This window comes from Pleurodeles waltl, chromosome 11 (assembly GCF_031143425.1).
Source record: "Pleurodeles waltl isolate 20211129_DDA chromosome 11, aPleWal1.hap1.20221129, whole genome shotgun sequence".
Classification (NCBI taxonomy): domain Eukaryota; kingdom Metazoa; phylum Chordata; class Amphibia; order Caudata; family Salamandridae; genus Pleurodeles; species Pleurodeles waltl.
The window spans coordinates 903,664,795-903,689,111 of record NC_090450.1 but is presented as its reverse complement, the minus strand read 5'-3'; the positions used below and the strand labels follow the sequence as shown (position 1 = coordinate 903,689,111).

At 46.8% G+C, this 24,317-nt stretch overlaps 1 protein-coding gene across 3 annotated transcripts in view; it reads left to right on the top strand.

Moving 5' to 3' along the window:
* Positions 1-24,317, top strand: part of ACAD10 (acyl-CoA dehydrogenase family member 10) — a 363,878-nt gene that overhangs the window by 312,435 nt on the left and 27,126 nt on the right. For all 3 annotated transcript variants that reach the window (XM_069214832.1, XM_069214834.1, XM_069214833.1), the window contains 3 exons: positions 7,939-8,097; positions 14,565-14,737; positions 23,413-23,556. In XM_069214832.1, coding sequence (XP_069070933.1) covers positions 7,939-8,097; positions 14,565-14,737; positions 23,413-23,556 — 476 coding nt within the window. The remainder of the gene's footprint in view (positions 1-7,938; positions 8,098-14,564; positions 14,738-23,412; positions 23,557-24,317) is intronic.

The window sequence follows — 24,317 nt, the reverse complement described above, 5'->3', positions numbered from 1 at the left end:
TTGTCCACAAAGGCAGGAGGACCCTCTTGTGGAATATCCAGTGATATTATGATAAGATCTACGTAAAGGGCAAGGGTATGCATCTCCTCACCGAAAGTGACTCCTGTTATGCGCAAGTGGTCCTGGACCCATTGGGCGAAGTCTCCATGTATAAAGCAAGCAGCAGGGGCGACAGTAGGCACTCCTGCTGTGTCCCACGGCAGATAGGCAATAGGGAAGAAGTCCTGCCATTAACTCTAACAGTCACTGATGGGCAACTATAGTTACTGAGTATCCAGGTTGAAAACAAGGCCTGAAGCCAAAGTGAGTATTGACTCTAGGTAGGACCAATGGATCAGTTCAAACACCTTCTCAGGGTCTATGGCCAGGAGCATGATCTCCCATTTGGAGCGGTTAGCTTTATCGATTAGATGGAGGATTCGTTTGGTATTATCACTACATTGACAGTGGAGAATAAAGCCTGCTTGATCCCGGTCAATCAACCCCTGCATTTGTGGGGTAAGTCGGGATGCCAGTATGGCTGCAAGGAGCCTAATGTCAACATTCAGAAGAGGTATTGGTCTGTAGGACCCACATTTTTTAAGGTCTTTCCTTGGCTTGGGGATGAAAACGATGCCTCTACCATGGACGGCGGGACTGTTCCTGACCCGTGATTGCATTCTACAGTCAAATCAGAATGGCTGCCAGGATTGGACCAAATGTCTTGTAGAACAGAGCTGGGAAGCCATCCGGTCCCAGCAATTTTAGGGTCTTTAACCTAGCTATAGCTGATATGACCTTCTCTATTACAATCTGACGGTCAAGTGACACGGCCTGCTCAGCTGTCAGTGTCTCTTAGGTGAGAAGCCGGGCTGGCCACATCAGGAGGTTGTCGGGAGTATAGATTTTCGTAAAACTGATGGAAGGCAGAGGTAATGGGGGGATTCTCCACGATGACAGCGCAGTTGGGGATTTGAAGAGACTCCACGTCTGTCGTAGGGGGCAAAACTGTTAAGCCAGCAGATGCCCACACTTGTTCCCGCTCCCCAAGTAAAAGGAATGACATAGTCTAAGCAAGGCATATTCAGCTCTGTCCATGTCTAGCTGCGTTCGGGCAGCCTCCACCTGTCTTTAGACATGGGGTGCACCCGTACGCTTGAGTATCCTTTCCAACTCCAGCACCTGTTGGCGCAGCTGTTTGCGCTTGTCCTGTCAGAGTTTGTTATTGACCACTGAGATCGCTATCCACTCTCCTTGGATCACCACTTTTAGGGTCTCCCACAGCAGGGTGACAGAGATCTCAGCGGTATCATTGAGGTAACAGTAGTTCGAGATTGCTTGAGTGATCTGTTCTACCACCTAAGGCCGCTGATTCCCTCATTCTCCATGGCTGCAATGCTGGCTGCGAGGGAAAAGAGTCCAAGACAAAGAGAGACCGTGGCATGATCAGATAGGAAATGAGGTAATATTTCTATGGTTGTAAGGAGATTCTGGGTTCCTACGGTCCCCAAGAAGTAATCAAACCTGGCATAAATTTTGTGAGCATAGGTAAAAATTATAATCTCAGGACTGGTTGGTGATGTTCAAGCGAGAGGTCTTTAAGTCCCGATTCCTGTAGTCATCGAGCCCCCTCTGTGGATATAGCCCCAGCGCCTCCATATCTGTGTGCTGACCTGTCCAACTCATTATTGAACACCAGGTTCAGATCTCCACCCAGGAGCACCTTCTTGTCTTGGTTGGACATGACCTCTGCCAGTGCCCGTCGATGGAATGTTTCCTGACCCTCATTAGGTGCGTATGCCAACTATAAAAAAAAAGTGGTGCCCTATATGCACTCTGTGTACCAGAAGTCGCCCCTTGATCTCGGCTAGTTTGGCCCCCACATTCTTCCAAAAGGAGCGTGAGACCATCAAGCTGGATGTCCTTGTCTGGTGCTGTTTCTAGAATCTGAAGGGAAGCCCCTAGCATCCCATGAGCAGATAGCTATCCAAGCAGAGACTAGACAGAAATTCATTTTTAAATACATAGACCGCCAATGGAGATCAGATCATAAGGCTGAAAGAAAGACGTTCACACAGGTGCATGATCCAAAGTCATCAGAGAGTGTACAGTGACTTTTAAACTGATGCAAGGGTCGAGGGGACTGGCTAAGATGGCAGACGAGTAGAACGTGGGTCCCGATTCATCAATCAATCAATCAATCAATCAGAAATTTGTAAAGCACACTACTCACCCATGAGGGTCTCAAGGTGCTGAGAAGGTGGGGGAAGAAGGGGGTGGAGGAGGTGCTGCTGCTGCTTGAACAGCCAAGCCTTGAGAAGTTTCCTGAGGGTAAGGAGGTCTTTAGTCTGGCACAGGTGGGTGGGAAGAGTGTTCCACGTTTTGGCAGTGAGGTGCGAGAATTATCTACCGTCGGTTGTAGTTCTGCGGATGTGAGGGCCTTGTTGGCGGAGCGGAGATGCCGGGTCGGGGTGTGGAAGGAGAGCCGTCTGTTGAGGTACTCTATTCCGGTGTTGTGCAGTGCTTTGTGAACATGGGTGAGGAGTTTGAAGGTGATTCTCTTGTTGGCTGGGAGCCGGTGCAGATTTCTCAGGTGGTCTGTGATGTTGCAGTGGCGGGAGATGTCCAAGATGGGGAGTGCGGAGGCCTTCTGGATGTGTTGCAGCCTCTTCTGGAGTTTGGCTGTGATTCCTGTGTAGAGGACATTGCAGTAGTCCAGTTTGCTGCTTACGAAGGCTTAGTTTTCAGTGGGTATCTATTTGTAGATCTTTCTGAGCATGCAGAGGGTGTTGAAGCAGGAGGAGGAGATGGCGTTGACTTGCTGGGTTATGGATAATGAGGAGTCCAAGATGAATTCTAGGTTGCATGCGTGGGAGTCAGAGCGGCTCCGAGAGTGGCAGGCCACCAGGAGTCATCCCACGCGGAGGGGTGGATCCGAAGATGAGGACTTCCGTCTTGTCGAAACTGAGTTTGAGGCAGCTGCTCTTCATCCATTCGGCGATGGCCTTTATTCCTTCGTGGGGGTTGGTCTTGGCAGAGTCCTTGGTGAGGGAGAGATCAGCTGGGTGTCGTTGGCGTATGAGATGATGTTGAGGTAGTGGGATCGGACGATGTTAGCGAGCGGGGCCATCCATCCATCCCACCACATGGATCCCTGGCCACCCATTCACATATTCAGCCCCACAGAGCCAACAGAACCGCCTCTTGAGACGCACAGGTGTCCAGCAAACTCTGACAGCGGACACGGAATCTGGCGATGCAGGGTTACCCAAGCCCAGCCTTCGACCTGAGCACCCAGAGGATATCAAGATGGCTGTGCCCTGGTGCTGACAAAGCTGACTGCTGCTTAGGCCCCAAGACTTACATGCAACAGCATCCCCCACTGACTCTAGCACCTGTAGGTCCCCTGAGTGGCTGTAATCCACCGAAAAGGACCTCCTGCTTCTTGCTCCAGCAGTCTTGTTGCGGGCATGCCACCTGCACGGCCATCCATAGTCAGCAGCTATATTTCAGTGAGCACCTCTGCTGCGAGGGGCCACGAGCGACGGGCCCTAGCCCTGCGCCAGTGAACGGCGTGACAGTGGATTCCCACTGCCAGCGAGCGCAACACGAAGGTCAGTGTGCCTTCCCACGCCAGCCAAGCCTTGCAGTACCCCCTGGCCATTCCAGGTGCATTACGCTAGCTTGCCAGGACTTGTGGTGGAAGTGGGGCGCTGACTTGGACCCCTGGGCCTCTGTGAGGAGAGCTTGTGTTTCCGGGTGGGCCCCAGAGGAGTGCTGCATCTTTCGACCACTTGGGGAGGCCGCATACAATACAGCGGCCGCCTGAGGGGGCTGCTTGGCGGGGGTGCCTGGCATGTACCTGCCGGCACAGACACCGGCACTGGAGAGAAGCCCATTATATATGCTGCTGCAACATGACCCAGGGCATCACTTTGCGGGTTTGGGACGTCACAGTTAGAATATTACCGCCCCGCCGTTCCCTTGTCGCCTGACCATGTGATTCACAGTTTTTTCTTTCACAGCGCAAATTAGTCTTCATCCTTTTTTTTAATCAAGCTGAAGTCTTACTCATTTCTATCACTGCAGCCGTAAGTTGAATGTAAAAAAACGTCTTCCAAAACGTTTGCCTGTTTAAAAACACTTAGGGGGTCATTTACACCTCAGCGGTCTTTTCACAAGACCGCCGAGAGACTGCCGTGCTGAAGACTGCCAGTGCTGGCGGTTTTCCGCTCGACGAATTATGAATGCTGGCAGCACTCCATCCTTTTCCGGACGGAGAGCCGCCAGCAGCCATACTGGTGGTCGGCGGGGAAGTGGAGGTTGCTCCACCTCCACCGCCCCGTCAACAGAACACCACCCACTGAATCACGTTATGTGATTTGGCGTGACGGGGTGCTGGCAGCGGAGCAGCCCCCATGGATCCTGTCCCCTCCCGGAGGATCAACGGACCAGGTAAGTTGATCGTCCGTTAGGGGAGGGGGTGGGGGGTGTTGTGTGCGTGCATGGGGGTGTGCGTATGAGTATGAAGAGGGGGTGTGTGAGTGCGTGCATGCATGCGGGGGTGTAGTGTGTTTGGAAATGTGTGCGTGTCTGCCTGTATGTATGTCTGTATGGATGTGTGTGTGTATGTCTGAATGTGGGTGTGTGTGTATGACTATGTGTGTCTGTTGGCATGTTTGTCCGTGTGTGCGGGTATGTGTGTTGGTGGTGTCTGCATGCGTGTTGGGTATGTGTCTGTATAGTGATGTCGGGGTGGGGTGGGGGATCCTGCCACCTTTGGGGCGTGGCAGGGGGTTGGGGGGTGTCGGGGAAGGACTCGGGTGGGGTGGGGGGTGTGGGAGACCCCTATCAGTGCCAGGGAAGAAGTTCCCTGGCACTGATAGTGCTTACCGCAGTGGATTTCATGGCGGTGCCCAACCCCATGAAATCCATGGCGGTCAGCCGGGTCATGATACCGCCGGCGGTCTTGTGACTGCCGCCGGGCTGGAGACCAAGTCTCCAGCCCAGCGGTCGTCTCCGCCATGGCGGTCGGTTCGGAGAAGTGGCGGATGACCATGGCGGTAACCGCCATGGTCATCATTTCAATTTTTTTACCGCCAGCCTGTTGGCGGTAAGACCGCCACTTCTCCGCCAAACGCCAGGGTTGTAATGAGGGCCTTAGATTGGTGGAGGAAACTTTTCTTGTACGGGTGTGGCAGATTCTGTTTTTAACCAATAAGTTTGTATTTGTGTGACGCCTGGGCGTGACCAAACATGACAGTAGATAATTTGCTCTGAAAATAATAAGAGACTGATGTTTCATATTATATGTTTGCCTTCTTCCATCATGGCTGTTCCCAGTGTCATCCGCTCGCCAGCCTCAGCAAGCTGTGCTACAGCTAAAGATTCAGAACGTGATTGCCCTGTAGAATAGTGCAGTGTGTATGTTTAACCTACTGAACATATTTGTGGATGTGAAAAGATCAGAGGTCATTGTATTATTCTGGATTTGAATGGAATGAACATTTTTATATGAAGAGCTTATATTCGAGACTCACTTTGACTTATACCCTTACATTTCTAATGTGGATTTGGTAGTAGGCATGCAGTATCTAAGGTTTATAGACAAAGTCTGCCATTACTAATCCAGCCTCACTTTAGCTACCTTAATAAGTCAGGTTGTGGTGGCAATTGCTTCATGCCTTGGTGTTCTGCAGCTGCGTGTTTATTTTCAGCAGGTGACTGGTTGCTGTGGGAGGCAGAGCAAGTGAAATGTAAACTATCTTCTCATGTAAAGATGTTGTTGTATTCAGGTTTTGTTGTAATAATGGGCACAGGTGTCAAACAACGTAGGAGCCAGTGTCCAGCATCCTCTGCCCTTCAAAGTGACCAAAAAGTAGGCCTGGGTGGAGTTTGCGGAGTTCCACTATGCGGAACTCTGCAAAGTGACCAAAAAACTCCACAGCGCTACGTGGAGTGCGTTAGGTCACACCATTTGCGCTGATTTTTAGCACTGGGTGTGTGTCCTATGCTGAAAAATATGCGCGAACGGCACTACGCGAGCACAAGAGAGTGCTGCTTTTTTGCTGCTTGAGTAGATTTTCCACTCGAGCAGCAGCTTCCTCAACACGAACATGAAGGTTTATCAATGTGAGCGGTAGCGACCATCTGCGACCGCCCGCTTTGAGAAATCTCACTGGTAGGTGGTCTGAAGTAAGATTTTCCTTGCTTGCCATCTTAATGTTGGCGAGCGTGAATGAGGAAAAGCTCTGCTCCACTGAGTTTTTCAGAACTCCGTGCTCTAAGCGGAGTGCAGAGTGGGAAAATCTCTGTAAATTCCGCAAGCGGAGTTCACCGCCCATCGCTACAAAAAACACCTTCCAGGAAGTAATCATGGGCCAGATGTAGTAAACTCCAATTTTGCGAATCGCAATTTGCAACTCGCAAAATTGGATGCAGAAAGGTGTCTCAGACACCTTCTGCGACTCGCTATGGGGTCGCAAAGACCCACCTCATCAATATTCATGAGGTGGGTCGCAGTTTGCGACCCCATAGCGTGTCCCTGCACTCACAGGGATGGTGGCCTGCTGTAGTTAGCAGACCTCCATGTCTATGACTGCTTTATAAATAAAGCATTTTTTTTTCATTTTGCAGCCCGTTTTCCTTAAAGGAAAACGAGCTGCAAAATGAAAACTAAACCGAAACCATTTGGTTTCGTTTTTTTCAGAGTTGGCAGTGGTCCATAGGACCACTGCCTGCTCTGAAAAAATAATTTTTTCGGCATTCACAAAGGGGAAGGGGCATGGGACCCCTTCCCTTTTGCGAATGAGTTACCACCAGTGTGACACTGGTGGTAACTGCGAGTTGGTTTGCGACCGCATTCGCGGTCACAAAGCAACTCTGAATGGCGATGCGGTCGCAAATAGGAAGGGAACACCCCTTCCTATTTGCAAGTCGCATCCCCAAATTGCGACTCGGTACCGACTCGCAATTTGTGGATGAGCATCGCGTTCGGCCTTTTGCATGCCGCAAACTGCGTTTTTCGCAGTTTGCAACATGCAAAAGGCTTCGTACATCTGGCCCCATATAATCTAGGGGGATAATAGGCAGACATAACATGTGAAACCAAATCTCTAAAAACCATCCAACAGAAAGTGTATCCTCCATGTTGGCCCACTTGTTGAAGCAATTTTCACAACTTTCTAACAGGTATCTTCACTAATTATAGTAGGATTCAGGTTTATCCGTATACAGATGACTCTGAAAAACCATTGAGCTGCGGTAGAGTCAGCGTAAAGCTTGTGTCCAATAGAATGACTTTTGAAAACCCATTGATCCATTCAAGAACCTCTCACAGCACGATATTCCAGAGATTTGGTGTGCTACATTGACAAGAATGTGCAGCTGGCTATCAAGAGAAGCCATAAGACATCAGTCAACCCTCATTTTTATCTTCAAGGCAATTAATCAAAGTGGAGGTAAAACATTTAGGACCTGACGATCAAAGTCCTGGCAGTAAAGAAAAGTCTGCACCGTTGATTGTTGATACTAGAATCTGGTTGACCAGTGTCGATTAACCCAGGCATCTGCTGCTGGGTTGTTTTTTGAAGGAAAGGTTCCTGTAAGTCTTCATTGGCTATGTTGTTTTCCATTAGGTGTTGTCAGAATAAAAAGTAGCGGTGGAGAGGTGAGAGTGGCTCATTTGTGCGGTATTGTTGTCAGACGTATCGCCAGTGTAGTTAGGACATGGCATAGGAGTTGGAGGTCAGTCCTAGTTATTTTGGAAAAGTCATGTTGAGAGTCTTTGTTGTGATCTGCTGTTTATCTTTACATGTTTCACACTACTCTGTAACAGGTTGCGTGAATTTCAAAGTAGAGTGGTGTTTATTTATCTCGGCTGAAAACTGATGCAAATGCATGGAGTAACCAGGAGTGCCATATTTTCCCGTACACTGTCTGATTCTTGTCTTTTGACAGGTGCCATGGATCCTCGTTGCAAACTAATTGTGTTCATGGGTAAGACGGACCCACAAGCCCCACGCCACAAGCAGCAAACGATGGTCCTCGTCCCTATGGACACAGCAGGAGTTAAGGTTATCCGTCCTCTCAGTGTCTTCGGAACAGAAGATGCGCCAGGTAGAAATGATTAAAGATTTTTATTCCAAAGTCCTTCATTTCAGCTGAAGAACATTGAAAGCAGATGCCAACTGGATGTGCACCTTTTACAGGACATGCAAGCTAGGTTGGAGTACCTGAGGCAGTAATCGTTCCAAATGTAACTCATTAACCTATAGTAGCTATAAGATGATTTCTTTTTATAGTAATATTACAGTTTTATGTCACAGCAAACATCTACTCTCGAATCCCGAATAAAACATTTGATCCGAAATTTCATGCAGATTGCTGGAGGTGGTAAAACTAAGTTATAGTGGGAGGGTACCACAGTACTCTTTTCTACTGAACCTCCTATACATATACACAGATATGCGGAAACCAAAAACAGAAAACAAACTAACTCAAATAAAGTGCTTTGGTATGTGTTGGTTCAATAAAAAAGCAGTTTTTGGTACTGATAAGATGTTTTTACCCAACTTAATAGTGTTCACTAATGGTCAATATCTACCGCTGGGTAGTGAAAAGCTGAGTGCAAACACCCAGCATGTCTTTAAACACTGGCTTCTGCAGTGGAGTTATTAGTGCAGTGACCCCCCCCCGCCCAGATCAAAGGTTCACCTGACCTGGCAGGCAGATCATACTTACCTTTATTCTATAACTTTTCCTGGTTTGATGATTTGTGCTGCTGAAGGTAAAACATTAGAAACATCATCAAGCAAAAGTCACAATAGTAGTTCTGTGCTTATGGACGATTTGAAACTTCCATAAAATAGTTTTTGCTTTGCTAATAACTTTCACTTTGTATAACAAATCTGTGGGCTGTTTGGCAGATGCAGGGTGTGACCAGTTCAGATTCTTAGTTTCAAATTCCGCAGAGATTAGTGGAGTTAAATAGAGTGATTATAAAAAAGTATTCCCGATTTTAAGTACAATATACATTTTTCTTCTACACTGAATTGCTCCAAATTGGAATGAAGTTAGAACAGTACTCCGAATAGACTCACGTTTGGTCTGCTCTAAAAAATGTGAGATATTTGTTTTTCAAAATTGTGTTGGGTGGGCTTTAAAAGTTTATTCTTTTGATTATTTGAAGTGTATATTAAATAAAAAATGCAATATAAATAATTTAATCTGATTGTCCAAGGGACTATTTTCTCCCATCAATCTTATTTGTTACTATAAGCGTCATTTTGCATCTGTGGTGATTATTTAGGAGCTGCATATATTTTTTCAATGAAGAGTTCTTAGTGCTGAAATGGCTGAGAGGCCGTGTGTGGGGCCGAAGGATAGATAACCTGTTTATCCAGATTCTTCTACGCCTGGCCAGAAGCCATGCACAGTTTGTTTTGGACGCAGGGTGCAATATACAGTTCATGGACAGAAGTTACGCCTTCTGTCCTAATTCCACTGATCACAGCAAAAGGCTGTGTGTCGCATATACAATTGGGGTTAACGGGGGCTAGGTGCAGATATTCTTACACCTAGATGATGTTTTGTGTTGTGGCCTGAGTCCATGTTCTATATTTAGCACAGTCACTGCGTTAGAAATGGGGTCTCTGGTTGGCAGATGTATACACTCTTGTCCAAGTAGGGACCACAATCCTAGTCAGGGTAAGTCACACACAATCCAAATTATCCTGTGCCCACCCTCTGGTAGCTTGGCACTGAGCAGTCAGGCTTAACTTAGAAGGTAATGAGTAAAATATTTGTGCAACAAATCATGCAATAACACATTAAAAACACTACAAAAATACACCACACAGGTATAGACAAATATAAGATATTTATCTGATTAAATTGAGGTCAAAACGATCAAGATTTTATAATCACAAATTGAAATATCACTTTTGTAGTTATAAGAAGAGTCTTTAGTTCCTAAAAGCAACAGTTGTTGCTTGCAAGTACAAAGTACCTGGTTTACATCAAAATCACATGCACGAAGACGGCAGAGGAAGAGATGGGAGCAAAAAGGTAGGTGTGCGTCAGATTTCCAGGCGCACACAGATGATATGTCAATTCTTTTCCAACCAGCAAGGGCTTTGCATTGAATTCCGGCATGCAGGCTTGAATCCTCTTTGCGATGCGGGGTCTTTTGACACCCAGGGACGATGCGTGGAAATCCTGGGTGTTCTGGACGAAGTCACAGGTGCCGAGTCGATCCGGTGGGTGAAGCGTCGGAGTTTCTGTCGCACAGCAGGCGCTGCATCGATTCCTCACGTCATTCCGGCTCAGCGATGAGTCGATCCGGTTGGCTGTGCATCGCAGTTCCGGCCGCAACGCTGGTGCTGCGTCGATCTCCACTCATGGAGCTGGGCTGCATCGTTCCAGGTCAGCGATGCAGTGATTTTCTAACCGCTGGGCAGACTGTGCATCGATTCTGGCAGGCTGTACGTCGATTTTCGCTGCACAAGGAGTTTCTTTGCAGAGATTAAGTCTTTTTGGCCCTGAGACTTCAGTAACAGGAGGCAAGCTCAATCCAAGCCCTTGGAAAGCACTTCTCAGCAGAGCCAGAGGCCAGCAAGGCAGCAGTCCTTCACAGCAAAGCAGTCCATGTGAGTCCTTTGGGCAGTCAGGAAGCTTCTCTTGGCAGGTTGCAGGTTCTGGTGCAGAGTGTCTTTCCCAAGAAGTGTCTAAGTTGGTAGGGTCAGGGACCCAGTCTATATACTCAAAAGTGCCTTTGTAGTCGGGGAGGCTTCAAAGAGTGGTTTTGAAGTGCACAAGGTCCCTTTTCAGTACAACTCTGTCTGCCAGGGTCCCAGTAGGGGGTGTGGCAGTCCACTGTGTGAGGGCAGGTCACTGTCCTTTGAAATGTAAGTATCAGGCCCTCCACCCTTCCAGCCCAGGAAGACCCATTCAGTATGCAGATGTGTGCAGGTGTGACTGAGCATCCTGTGTTTGTGGTTGTCTGGGTGAAATGCACAAGGGAGCTGTCAACCAGCCCAGCCCAGACGTGGATTGGATACAGGCTGTAAGGTACAGAAGGATTTTCAGTGCAGAGAAATGCTCACTTTCTAAAAGTGGCATTTCTAAAATAGTAATATAAAATCCAACCTCACCAGTCAGCAGGATTATGTATTACCATTCTGGCCATGCTAAATATGGCCTGTTTACCCCTTTCTGATCAGAACCTACAACTCAAAACAGTATATGAGGGTAGCCCTAATGTTAACCTATGAAAGGAGCAGGCCTCACAGCAGCAGAAAGCTAATTTAGGAGTTTTCCACCACCAGGACATATAAAACACACAGGTATATGTCCTGCCTTTTACCTACATAGCACTCTGCTCTGTGAGTTATCCAGGACCTACCTTAGGGGTGACTTGTATGTAGAAAAAGGGGAGTTTCAGGCTTTCCAAGTACATTTAAATGCCAAGTCGAAGTGGCAGTGAAACTGCACACACACGCCTTGCAATGGCAGGCCTGAGACATGGTTAAAGGGCTACTTATGTGGGTAGCACAATCAGTGCTGCAGGTCCATTAATAGCATTTAATTTACAGGCGCTGGGCACATGCAGTGCACTTTACTAGAGACTTAAAGGTAAATTAAATATCCCAATTGGATATGAGCCAATGTCACCATGTTTTGAGGGAGAGAGCAAATGCACTTTAGCACTGGTTAGCAGTGGTAAAGTGCACATAGTCCTAAAACCAGCAAAAACTGTTTCAAAAAGTGGAAGGAGGCAGGCAAAAAGTTGGGGGTGACCACCGTAAGGCTGTCAAGTCTAACACACTGGGTTTAGGGTATGTTTAATAGTGAAGTTTTGTGTAGTCGCAGCTCGCTGCACGTTAAAGGGGTGGTGCAGGGGAGAAGAGGGGGGGAACATAAACATTAAATAAAAAAAATAAAAAAACTTACCTGCTCTACCGCCCCGTTGCTCCTTCACCTCAGCAGGCTCCCAGCCTGCCTTTTGGCCAATCCCGACGTTGGTCAGAGCAGCGTTAGGATCGGCTGGAGCGCCCAGCCAGGGCACTCTCAGGCAGACTGGGAGCCTGTGTCTGCTCTCTCCAGCCCTGCAACACAATGCCAGGCTGGAGAGAGCACTGTGATCATGTGTGTTTGGGCCGCCTGAGACGGCCGGCCAAACACACATGCGCACTGAGGGAAGTGCACAGTGCATTCCCTTTAACCCCGTCATCTCCCATGGCCCGCCCCTTTAACAACAAAAGGATAATAAACACAGTTTATTATCTTTTTGTTATGAAAGTTTTCCAGCTGCTGCTGCTCACAGGTGGGTGACGCTCCTCTGCCACAGCGTAGGAGCCGCCGCTGGTTATGTGTCGCAGTATCACTGCACATGACCGAAGGCTGTGCTGAGTGGGTTTTTACTGTAACCAAGGATGAAAATGTATCATTAAATTACCTTAAAAAAATCCTTTAATTTTTTTTTTTAGGTTAAAAGATAAACTCACCTCGAAAGAACTTAAGTTGAAGGGCAGTTACGGTTGCACAGTAAAACCTAAAAAACACTGCAACGGCAAGCAACACAGCTAGAACACCCTAGTGGAAAAAGTGCATGCCCTTTGGGCATACTAGTGCCCGCAGTAACCACAGTGTATTGCCTACGGTCATGCGCTTTGCTTGTTTTGTAAAAGGCATGACCTTCGACCTCAGAAAGGTGGGATCAAGGCAAAGCCTTCCCATGTGTCTGATATTCCTGCTTCATTTTCAATATTTTTTAATTTGGACCTTAACCACGGTTTGTTGCCACTCAGAATTCTTTTCATTTACACCTGTAGCATTTTGGACATCCCAAGTATGAAAGGAGGGTTAAAAATAGCATGTTAAGTTTTTGGACGACAGTCTGATATGCAGACCCTATTGGCAGCAATACAGTGTTACAAAGGTGTTTTTTGATTCTCTGTCATCTTTTGGCTGGTGTGTCTCCATCTTCTCCCTGTGGTCCCAGTGTTTTTTTTTCTGTAACAAAGTACCTGAGCCGGGTCTGCAGCCAGGAGACCTTAAATTAGTTTCGTGGGCAAAAATAGACAGCCCATAACATTGGCTTGACTTCATTTGTTTATGTCCATGTGCCAATTTGCATACCTATTTATTTATTTTTTACTTTTTTTGTCTTTTTCTGTTTTTTTTACTGTTTCTAGAAATAAAACACTGTGATTTACAACAAACTAAAAAAAGATCACAAATTGATTTAACCTCGAATCTGTGGTCCACGTTAAGTGCCAAGCAGTCCAAATGTGTTTTTGCTTTCCTTGTGGGAATTAGATTGAGAATGTGCTAGAAGCTCTTCAACATCAAACTTGCCTGCTTGCACACTATGTTTGGAATTTTCTCTGCGGATGGGTGTATCAAATGTGGCCAAAGATTAATTATTCCAAAATATGCATTTCCTTTGTATTTACCAGCTCAAGAATAACTAAATAGTCGCTGTTGCTGGCTGTGTCTCTTTCTCAGTTTCTAATACAAACACACAGTCTGACATGCTCGCCTTCCCTCTGCCCTTTCCTTCTTTACCTTGCCTACCACCTATCCTTACCTCTCTGTGATCCTTACCTCTCTTATTCATAGGGATTATCTGTTATTTCTTATATATTGGCTTATCCCTTGTGCGCCAATACTCCACTGATTACCTGATAACATGCTTCCCTTTCTGGAAGGAGCAGCATCAAAGGAGGGCACATGCTGAAGAAGGATCTGTGAGGGCTCTGTCAAGTATGTGTTTGCTGCCCAAAGTGTTTGCAGTGTGCCTTGAACAGTTATCATGAGAACTACACATCAATTCCTAGACGTTCGAACACCTTCAGCTTCCCTTCTCACAATGGCAGGTTAACAGTAGCAAAAGGTTCCTACTCTTAATCTGAGAGGTGAGTTAAACCCAGGAGATAACTTGTGCTCCTGTATCATGGTGTGACACCGGCTATTTAACCTCCTTCTTCTCGTTGGCTGCGATGGTCTGTTAAACCTACCCAGCACTCAGATAAACAGAACATTCCTACAGCAGACATGGCTTCATCAAACACAGGCCTCGGTTGCATTCATCTTTAGGCTTCTGGCAGGGAAAGATTACTTAGACTAGGAGATTTGTCGGTATCATTCAGCTCTTCACACTGGAATTACACCGGATGGACTTGAGCACCACCTTGCGATTCATTTTCTGGTACTCCAGCCAGAGAGTTCTGCCTTTTAAGATCAGTTATCGTCTGACTCTCATGGCAAACATCTGACTGGACAATTGCATCAAAGAGTGTCAGTGGTGCAGCTACATATTTTGTCACTCACTCAGTTGTGCCTCTAGAGCAGGAAACAGTGAAGCATGGCTATCTACACAGGTCAACAAGACGGTAAGTTCTGCTTTAAAACAGACAGCTAAAAATACAGCAACCTCGACACTGTAGGCAATAAACAAAATGCACACCTCCTAGATAAGCACATCTGTGAACTGACCTCTTATCAGATACCTATGTCTTGATTTTTTTACATTTGATGAAGAAACATAACTATCCTTTGTTTACTGTGCTTTCTTGTTGTAGCCGGTCATGGAGAAGTCATATTTGAAAATGTTCGTGTACCTAAAGAAAATGTCCTGCTCGGATGTGGCAGAGGGTTTGAAATTGCACAAGGAAGATTGGGGCCAGGAAGAATACACCACTGTATGAGACTTGTTGGGTTCTCAGAGAGATCTTTGCAACTAATGAAGAAACGAGTGAGTATTTTTTAAGTTATCATCTGCATATTATTATATTTATTTGCCATGAAATGCAGTACATCTTTATACCACCATGATAAATGCATCAGTGTACACTACGTTGCAGCACAAATTTACAAACATGTTGTACCATGTTCGTCAAGCAAACCCAGCTACAGTCGGGTCCACTTTACAACACAAATGAGGATTTGGATTGGAAAGTTGCCAAAGTGTCGCAATGTAGCACTTTGCTATTTTGCTTCAAAAGGGTGCACCATGGGTGGTACTTGGGTGTTCTCAAGCAACAACCCATTAGTTTTGATGGAATCCCTATCTACTAACATTTGCAGGCAGGGAAAGGTATCAACACATAGTTTTTGTACTGGATGCTTCCATTTCCATTTCAAAACCTATATTTGACAGAACACACACACCATTGTACCATAATGCAAGGGTGTGTGTGTGTGTTGAGGCAGATAAAAACAGTGCCATATCTTAGTAGCAACTTTAGTTGCTGTGCTGCATTGCGCCAAAACGCGATAAATCTTAGCTTATGTTTACTGATAAAGACTTCTAGCCGCAGATTACTCACCGTCAATTTCTCACATTTGACTATTCCTCAGGCCGGATCCCGAAAATCTTGAGTAGTACCTTTGCGTGCCGTAGGTGGTGTTGATCGTCTCTGCGTTGGCCACATTGGAGGTGACGTCATGGTGCATATTTAAGCACACCCCGGCATGCTGACATCAATTGCTTTCTGCACCAACAGCGTGCATTTTGAGAGCTACCTCAGTGACTTTTTGACCACCTTTTTCGACTTGTTGTTGACCATTTTTTTGACCAGATTGTTCCCAGTGTGCTAGGGACAGGTTCCCTACTAATCCTACTTGGTTTTGAGCCTTGCGGGGGATATCACAGGAAGATGTCGGAGTCTTATCCCTACTTGGTCTATCTCTGTTGCCTGAGGTCAAGTCACAACTCCAAGGCTTGTGCTGAGTGCAAGTGAATTCCCCCCCAAGCTGATTCTCAAGTGGGTGATGAAGCTCCTGTTGGTGCAGCAGAAGGTGGCTCTTCACCGTTCTCTGTCATCTTCTTGAGGCTGTTCTCTGAGCCGTTTCCGCAGACAGTCATCTTAGAGCTCTAAGACCTCTTCCTACAAGTCGGGTAATTAGAAGGAGCACAAGAAAAAGAAGTTGAAGCAACTAAAACAATTTTACAATACTATGTTTACCATCTTTATGCCACTGACTTCCTCTGGCATGCTTTCAGGCCCCACGGAACCGTATGTTGTCCCAGGTCTGCCCCGGCACCAGCTGGGCTCTCTGGATCCATCCCCAGATACAGACCAATGCCGGCCCAGGTGAATTCTTCCACCCCAGCTCCCTCTCTTCCAGCGGCGCCAGCCTATTCATATCCCCAGCTCCAAGCTGGGGCAGACCAATGTTGCTGTCTGCACGGTCCTGGCCTTTCCGCCACTTGATAGTCTCTTTCTCCTGGGAGGGGGAGATGAGGAGGAATGGGTTGGTTCTATGGAGGAGGAGGACCCTCATCCAGCAGAGAACTGGTATGAGGAGCTGGGTGAAGCCAGTGGTATGGACACCTCCTCAGATTCTGGCATCCTTTCCCCTCCGGGGCTGATTTTGGAAGAAAGCACATCTTTTGCCAATATAAAGCGCAGGGCAACAAAGGTCTTTGACCTGCAGCTGCCGCTGGTCAAAGTTAAGGCCACTGTCTTGACTGTGATTCTCCACCCAGGAGAAGGTTCAGCTGAACCCTTACTCCCTTGAAATTAAGCCCTCATTGATGTTTTCCTGGAGGCATAGGCTAAACCTTGCTCAAAGTCTCCTGTGTACTGCATGATGGCCTGATACCATTGACCCACCTAGGAGACCCAGCCTTCCTCTCCCAGCACCCCTCCCCTGAAAGCTTAGTTGTTCAGGCCTCAACATCTACGGTCAACACAAACGTATTTTTGTCCACTCCATCGGACAGTGAATCCAAAAGGCTGGATACCTTTAGGTAGCACATCTTTTCTTCCACCATCCTAGCATTGTGGTCAGTGACACAGCATGCCTCTTGGGCCATTATGCCCATGCTTTGTGAGACTTAGTTCCACAGCTGCCTCCCAAGGAGGGATGTGCCATCCTCAACCAGCCCCTCTTGGATGATCAGGATTAGCAAAGTTCGTCATCAGGTGCGGACTGGACACAACAGACTGTATAGACAGAGCCTTATCCTTCGTGGTGGCACTCGTCAGAATGCCTTGTTTACTGGGTTCTCTGGGGTGTCCAGACTTCCCTGATTGACATGTCTTTCAATGGCTTCCACCTATTTTATGGCAATGCTGACATGGAGCATGAGCGCTTTTGAGTGAGCAGGGTCACTGCCAGGTCACACAGGCTTGCTCTGTTGGCCTGGTCTCAGCTACAATCCTTTTGCCCCTACTGCAACTTGGTCAGAGCATCTATGGGCTTCCGCAGTACCAGCCGTATCTGTTGGTACAGGAACCTGTCCAGTCCTTTTGTAGATGAAGTCGCAAACTCCAAAAAGGACAAGGAGCCAGGCCCAGCGAGTTTTCCAATCCCGGCCCCTCAAGTAGCTGCAGCCTTTAAGCCTCTTTAGGACACCCTTCATCCAACACAGCCATCCCATTGGTGGCAGAATCAGGCACCACATTCCCTCAATGGTCTCCAATTACCTCTGAAAATAGGGTGCTGAAACAGGGGAGAAAACTTTGTCCTATCCTAGATCTGCTCCCTCTCATCACCTTTTCTGTGGACAGAGAAATTCAGAATCCTCACCCTGGCTCTAGTCTTGTCTGCCCTGGATCATGGAGACTTGATGGTAGCATTGGATCTGCAGGACGCTTATTTTCACATTCCCGTCCTGCGAGCCCACAGGTTTCTGCGGTTCACAGTAGGCTACTTAATTTATCAATTTGCTGTGCTCCCGTTCTGCATTACCAGTGCCCCTTGAGTGTTCACAAAAGTGATGGTGGTGGTTGCAGCTCATCTTCAAAGGTCTGGGGTTATAGTCTTCCCCTACCATGATGACTTCCTGCTGAAGGCGGACTCGCCCCAGGCAGTCGTCACCACCTCTAGACTACTGTGAACACGTTGATCTTGCTGGGGTTCACTATCAACATGCTGAAGTCAGACCTGACTTCCATTGAGACTCTCTGCATACAGTGCTGTTCCATGCCTACCTTCTAGAACAGAGTCCAGGATATTTGGGCAATGCGCCTGATGTCTCGGTCTCGTTCCTGGGTTTCGCTGAGACTGACTATGAGGGTGCTGGGTCTGATAGCATCCTGCTGATAAAGTACGCCAAATGGCATATGTGAGCTCTGCAGTGAGATCTGAAGTCCCAGTGGGTACAGCACTAGAAGAGCCTCTCTGATCTAATCAAGGTGTCGAAGGAGACTGCAAAAGATCTGCTGTGGTGCCTGACGAACTATGATTGGGTCAGCAGCAGATCCCTTCCTCTTTCCCACAAGAGCTGGCAGCAGTGACCGAAACACCCCTTCTGAGTTGGGGCAGCCATCTGGGAGAGGTGGAGATGAGAGGACTCTGGTCTGTGGCTGAATCTCCGCTGGTTGTTAATCTCCTGGAGCAGAGAGCGATTCGCTTGGCATGAAAGCCTTGCTTCTATCCATCAAAGAGAGGCTAGTTCATGTGTTCACAGACAACACCAGCACCATTTGGTATTGCAACAAACAGGGCAGGTGGGGTCTTGGACCCTGTGCCAGGAGGCTCTGCGCCTCTGGGCTTGGCTGGAGTGCCAGGACATTTTCCTGGTGGTAGAGCACCTGGCAGGCTTCTTGAACACCAGGTCAGACAAACTCAGCCATCAGTGCCTTGCAGACCACAAATGGTGACTACACCCAGAGGTGGTGCAAGGTCTCTTCCAAGAATGGGGAAAAACTTGGCTCGGTTGTTTGACACTTCAGAGAATGCGCGTTGGAATTCCAAAAGCGGCTCTTGCTTGGAGAAGCATTCCATTTAGAATAGAACTCCTGGACGCCTTTCTGCCAATACCAATTCCCCCATGAGTTAGAAAAAATATCAGGATCAACTGGGCCCAAATCATCCAGTGGCTCTGGATTGGGCATGAAGAGCATGGAATCCTGAACTCCTGAGCATGAACATTGGTCCTGGAGGAGAATCTTCTGTCACAGCAGCACAGCAAGGTCCTGCACCGGAACCGGCACAAGCTCTACTTTCATGCATGGAGATTGAGCGCCAGCAGTTGAGAGTTTGATTTTTCTTCTGAGGTCCGTGATGTCATCTTGGCAGCCAAGCGTCCCTCCACTAAAACTTTGTATGCCTGCATTGGTATAGGTTTCTGGCCTGGTGCACCTCATGTTACTTTTCTGCACCACTGTTGGAGGTTTTGCTGTTTGTTTTATCTCAGGTTCTGCAAGGCCTTGTCCTGCGCACTATTAAGGGTTACTTGTCAGCCATTCCGGCTTTCCTGCGGTTGCTGGGCCAATGTTCAATTTTCAAGTCAACTGTTCTAACTCATTTCCTGAAAGGTTAACAGCGCTTATTTCCTCCTACTTCCTTTGTGATGTCCCAATGGGACCTCAGTGTCGTCCTCACATTTCTGATGTGTTCTCTCCCCCGAGCCACTATGCAGTTCTCCTCTATGTCGCTTGACTCGCAAAACTGTCTTTTTAGTGGCTATTACATCAACCAGGTTGGTCAGCGAGCTTCAGGCGCTGTCAGTCAACCGTCTTTACACCATTTTTTCCCCCAGACTGTGTGCCCTCCTCTCTGCCAAAGGTAGTCACCCCCTTTCATGTCAGCCAGAATATCACTCTACCTACTTTTTTCACCTATTTTATTTGCCCCGCTTCATCCTTCCAGGGAAGAGGAAAGACTCCATCGCCTGGACCCGAAGAGAGCTCTTACATTCTACATTGATTTACTAAAAACCATTGGGTGGACAATCAGCTCTTCATCAGGTTCAGTGGGGTGAAAAAGGGTAAGGCTGTGATGCAGAAGAAGATCATCTCTCAAAGCATTGTACTCTGCATTAAGATCTGCTATGCAATAGCTAAGAAGCATCCTCCTGAGGGCTTGTGGGCCTTGGAGAAACCCTCCTCCCAGCTCGCCTTCTTACCTGGTGAACGAGGCAGATGTCCGCTTTCTCTATGCCAGAATCCGGAAGAACGAAGGGGCCTGGAAAGAGAGAAAGGACAATCGGAGGAAAAGAGATGGGCAGGGTCAACAAAACAAAATGACAGTAACAAAGGTCTTTTCTCAACAGGAGGAGGAGGGGGCCAGCGGAATTGAAAAGACGGCCAATTGGCCAAGAGAGGAGGAAGTAGTAGGTGACAAGGAGATAGAGGAAAAGAGATGCCATCATTAAGGGAGAGGAGAGAGAGGAAGAGAGACGCGGACATGAGGGCCAAGGAGGAGGAAATCCAGCAACACAGGGGAACAGAGGAGAAGCCTGAGGTCAGCGTCACGGAGGAAGGGATGAATCCTCAGTACTGCAGCGAGACAGAGGAGGAGTCCGAGGTGTGGTTCAACACAGAGTGGTGGACACTGCTAGAGATGCCGTTGCAGCCTGCCCAAGCTCAGGAGAGTGCCTGTAGCAGGATGGGAGGCACCATTGTGGAAAGGGGGGAAGCACCTGCATGAAGGGGATAGAAAAACTGGAGGTTCACACATCTCACAGAAAGTGCCAGTCTGGGATATCGGAAGTGTGGTAAAAAAGCCTCAATTAAGGCGAGCTTCAGAACTTAAGAGACCCGTAACTATTATTTGCCTTTTCTTTCCCTCAGTTACCTGTGCGCTTCCTGATAACTTTGGCACGCCCTCTGGTTAATCGCAAAGGTCCTAACAGGGAGAAAAGAGACACAGAGAGTTATATATTTTTTACATTAGGTGATCTGGTGATGGGAGAAAATAGTAGTGGAACAGAATCCCTTACTCACTGCATTGTCCCTATTTATTTTTGGAGGAGACTGGAGGCGGCACCACCCCTCAAGCAACCTGTAGAGAGAAGAAGGAAACCATTACTATGCCTGTCAAGACCAAGAAGCCCTGGCTCTCACTCTTTTACCTTCTAAACTGATGTTTATCTATATTATTGGCCCATATATTCGTAGCGATATCAAAAAACTTAAATAAAAGGCAAAATTCACCGAACAACCAAGCCTCCGAAGCCATATTTCTGCCCTTCCCTCCCACGGGGCCCATTCCACCAAGGCTGTTAGCATGCAGGATAACTCTCCTGGACATCTGCCAAGCTGATACGTGGGTGCCACTCCACATGTTCACCAGCTCTACTGCTTGGACAGTCAGGTCTGTTGAGAAGGGCATTCTGCCCATTCAGTCCCCAGGACTTTCTAGTCTTAGACAGTTTGCAGACCGACATACTAGGAGGTATTGCTGGAGTATCTATTCTAAAGTGAGGAATCTGCAGTTAGATGTCTATTTCAGAATAACAAGTTACTTACTTTCTGTAAAGCTTTTTCTGGTAGAGACTGTCTATCCACAGATTTCTCACTGAATCTCCCGTCCTCTCCGCTCAGCGAACTGGGCCCTTCATCCTAAAGATCCCATTAGCTACTGCACACTGGTCAAGACATTGTTTTTTACATGGCTCTGCGTTTTTGTCATGGAAGTAGTCATAAAAGAAACTGATGTCAGCGCATTGGGGTTGCTCTTATCTTGGCATAGTGAGCCAGTTGAGGCCACCTACCGGTACACATAGGCGCACTGCTCAGGATTTATTTTTGATTCTAAGGTAAGGAATCTAATATGAGGAATGTGTGGTTAAATAGAGACTCCACCAGAAAAAGTGTTACTGAAGTTAAGAAACATATTTTTTCCTTTTGTTTAAGGTCCACATCATGAGATTTTTGTTATCTGTGGTAACATTTAATACATATTAGTAATATTTAATAAATACAAATGAAATCATTAAAGTATATTTAACCACAAAAAAACAGGATAGGTGCAGTAGGAATTTTGTAATTGTCCCTTTAATGCTGCCAAACCTCTAGGACCCACAATACCCTGCACCAGTCTGACCAGTTGCTTCCATTAATACCCTCCATTGAGGTTATTAATAAGCTGTTTCTTCTAACTTTGTAGCACATTTCCCAACAGGGAATTTTTCGCCATGAGCTTGGTGCTTTTCATGAATTGTCCTTGTTTTGAAAGCTTTTGCTTATCTTTTGTAAATCCTTACATTTCTCACAGCTTATCACTATAGGACCCTGGTTCAAGCCTTATGCCGACTGTGATAGGGGATGCTATAGCATTAGATACCATTGGTTAGTTTTGTCACTTATTTGCTTACTTTGTTTTAAGTGACTTTTCTTCCTCTTCTTTTCTTTGTTCCTCCCCTGGAGCATCGCTTCTTTACCACCCTTTTGATTGGATGTCCTTTAGCCTTCACAGCTCCTCGACACAGACTTATGGTTTTTTTTCCAGCATCTCTTGGGAGTGTATGTTTATTCTTACTCTCTCTTCTTCCATGTGCTGCTTCTCCCTCACTACCAGCCCCCCATTTTCTCCCTGTTGCTCCCTCCCAAGCCCAACTCTTTTTTTTTTCTGCACGCCCCACTTGAGTTGTGTTTTTTTTAATTATGTATTGGTCCCTGCTCCCTGTTGCTGTTGGTGTCACTTATGCTTCAGTCTCCTGCTGCCTCTGCACCCCCCACCTTTCACTGTCTTGCTTAGATAATGTGTTTTTTTTTAATCAACATTTAAAATCGCTCCCCATTACTAGCACCACGAGCGGCAGTTACTTATTAATACCACACTCCGCTGGCTCCCCCTTTCTTCCCCTTCCCTACCCGTCCCTCCCCATCCCATTCCACCCCTCCCTACCCATCCCAATCCACCCCTCCCTCCCCCACTCCACCCCTTCCTTTCCACCCCTCCCTGTCACATTTTTTTTTCTTTTTAGGAGGATCTGGCTGCTGCAATCAGCGTCCAGGCTGTGTGTTTTTTTTTCTTTAAAAAAAAATGGGAGCTTTGGCACACTTTTAAAAAAAAATTTAATTTGCCGCTCCATGGCGGGCGTCTGCCATCTTGCATGAGCATTAGCCATTAAACTAAGGTTTTTGCTGATGTTCTTCAGCTCCGGCAATAAACCTTTTTATTATCTTTGCTGATGATGACCAGCAAAGAAAAACCTATTGGCAATGCCTAGCTTTGTGTTTTTATAGACAACCCACTCATTGATATCTTGTTAACTCGCAGCTAACACGTTTTGTGTTAACAAATGCTTTTTCAATATTAGTTAAATTGAACATTTTAGGTGCCATCCTAACTTATATTTGGCCATGGATGTCCACTGTACTCTTTTTATATTCATATTTTATGTACTACTGGTCTTTTTAGGTTGATTTGTTTGTTTCCAGTATTATTTCTGACATAATCATGTTATACCGGGAGTAGCCATCGCCTCAGATGCAGCCCTTCACGGTTTCAGGGCCCACCAATAAAATACAGGGGTCCAAAGTTCTCGCTCTCCAGCTGAAAAGATTTTACATTAAAAAAATTAGGAGAATTTCTGAGATATAAACATAATAAAACAATAATAATAGTTGCAATAATTTATAGTATTACGAGTAAAGTTATTGGTATTAATTATAACAGCACTACTGCTACTAATAATAATGAGACTGACGTCCAATAAAAGTCCGCTGCTTTCCTTTTTTCCCTCAGGTGAAGTCTCGCGTGGCCTTTGGGAAACCTTTAGCTGAGCAGGGGACCATCATGGCAGACATTGCCAAATCCCGGGTAGAGATTGAGCAGGCGCGATTGCTAGTACTGAAAGCTGCGCATCTGATGGACACCGTCGGAAATAAGGTATCTTGAGCAGGTGTGCCACGGGTCACGTATTATCATCATCCTGCACGTGGCCCTTTACTCGCTGTTGTTTTTAACGTTTCCAGTTGTGCACACGTGCCTCAGGACCGTGTGTGCCCTAGTCATGGAGCACATTTTAAAGACTAAATACAGTTTTGCATGTGAGTTTTAGGGTGGGGTTCCTTTACTTGGGGTAACATTTTGCATGTCTGCAGGGACTGGACATACATGTTTGGGAAACGCTTTGTTCACTTTGTCGAAGTCACACTGACATAATGTGTTAGAGGTAACGTGGTGCCTCCTTTATGAACAGACATTGATTGTAAGAGCACTGTGGGGGCAGCCGAACAGAATGTATTGGGCACAGAGGAGGGTTGCGAGTTCGCTCTCAGGCTTTACGTCTAGGGCTAGGCGATCAAAGGCCGTGGACCCCTGGCTTTTCCCTTGCGACCCCTGGCACTGCCTTTGCGACCCCTGGCCTTAGAGGTGGCAAAATCAATGCAAGGAACACCGTGGCAGCTCCTCCTTATGGATGTGCGTTGGGGCCCAGCTGTCTTTGTTTTCTGTCAATTTTTATTACACTAATAATGAATAACAATATATTATTCACTGTTGGCGTAGTAAAATATAATACAATTAGATGGAATACGCCATTCCAGGGCAGCTTAAGTAAGTAAACAATTCATTTAAATAAATGTTGTGTGTGTGCTTGCGGGTGAGATTGTGTTTATGTGAGAGACAGTGTGCGTAAATGTGAATTT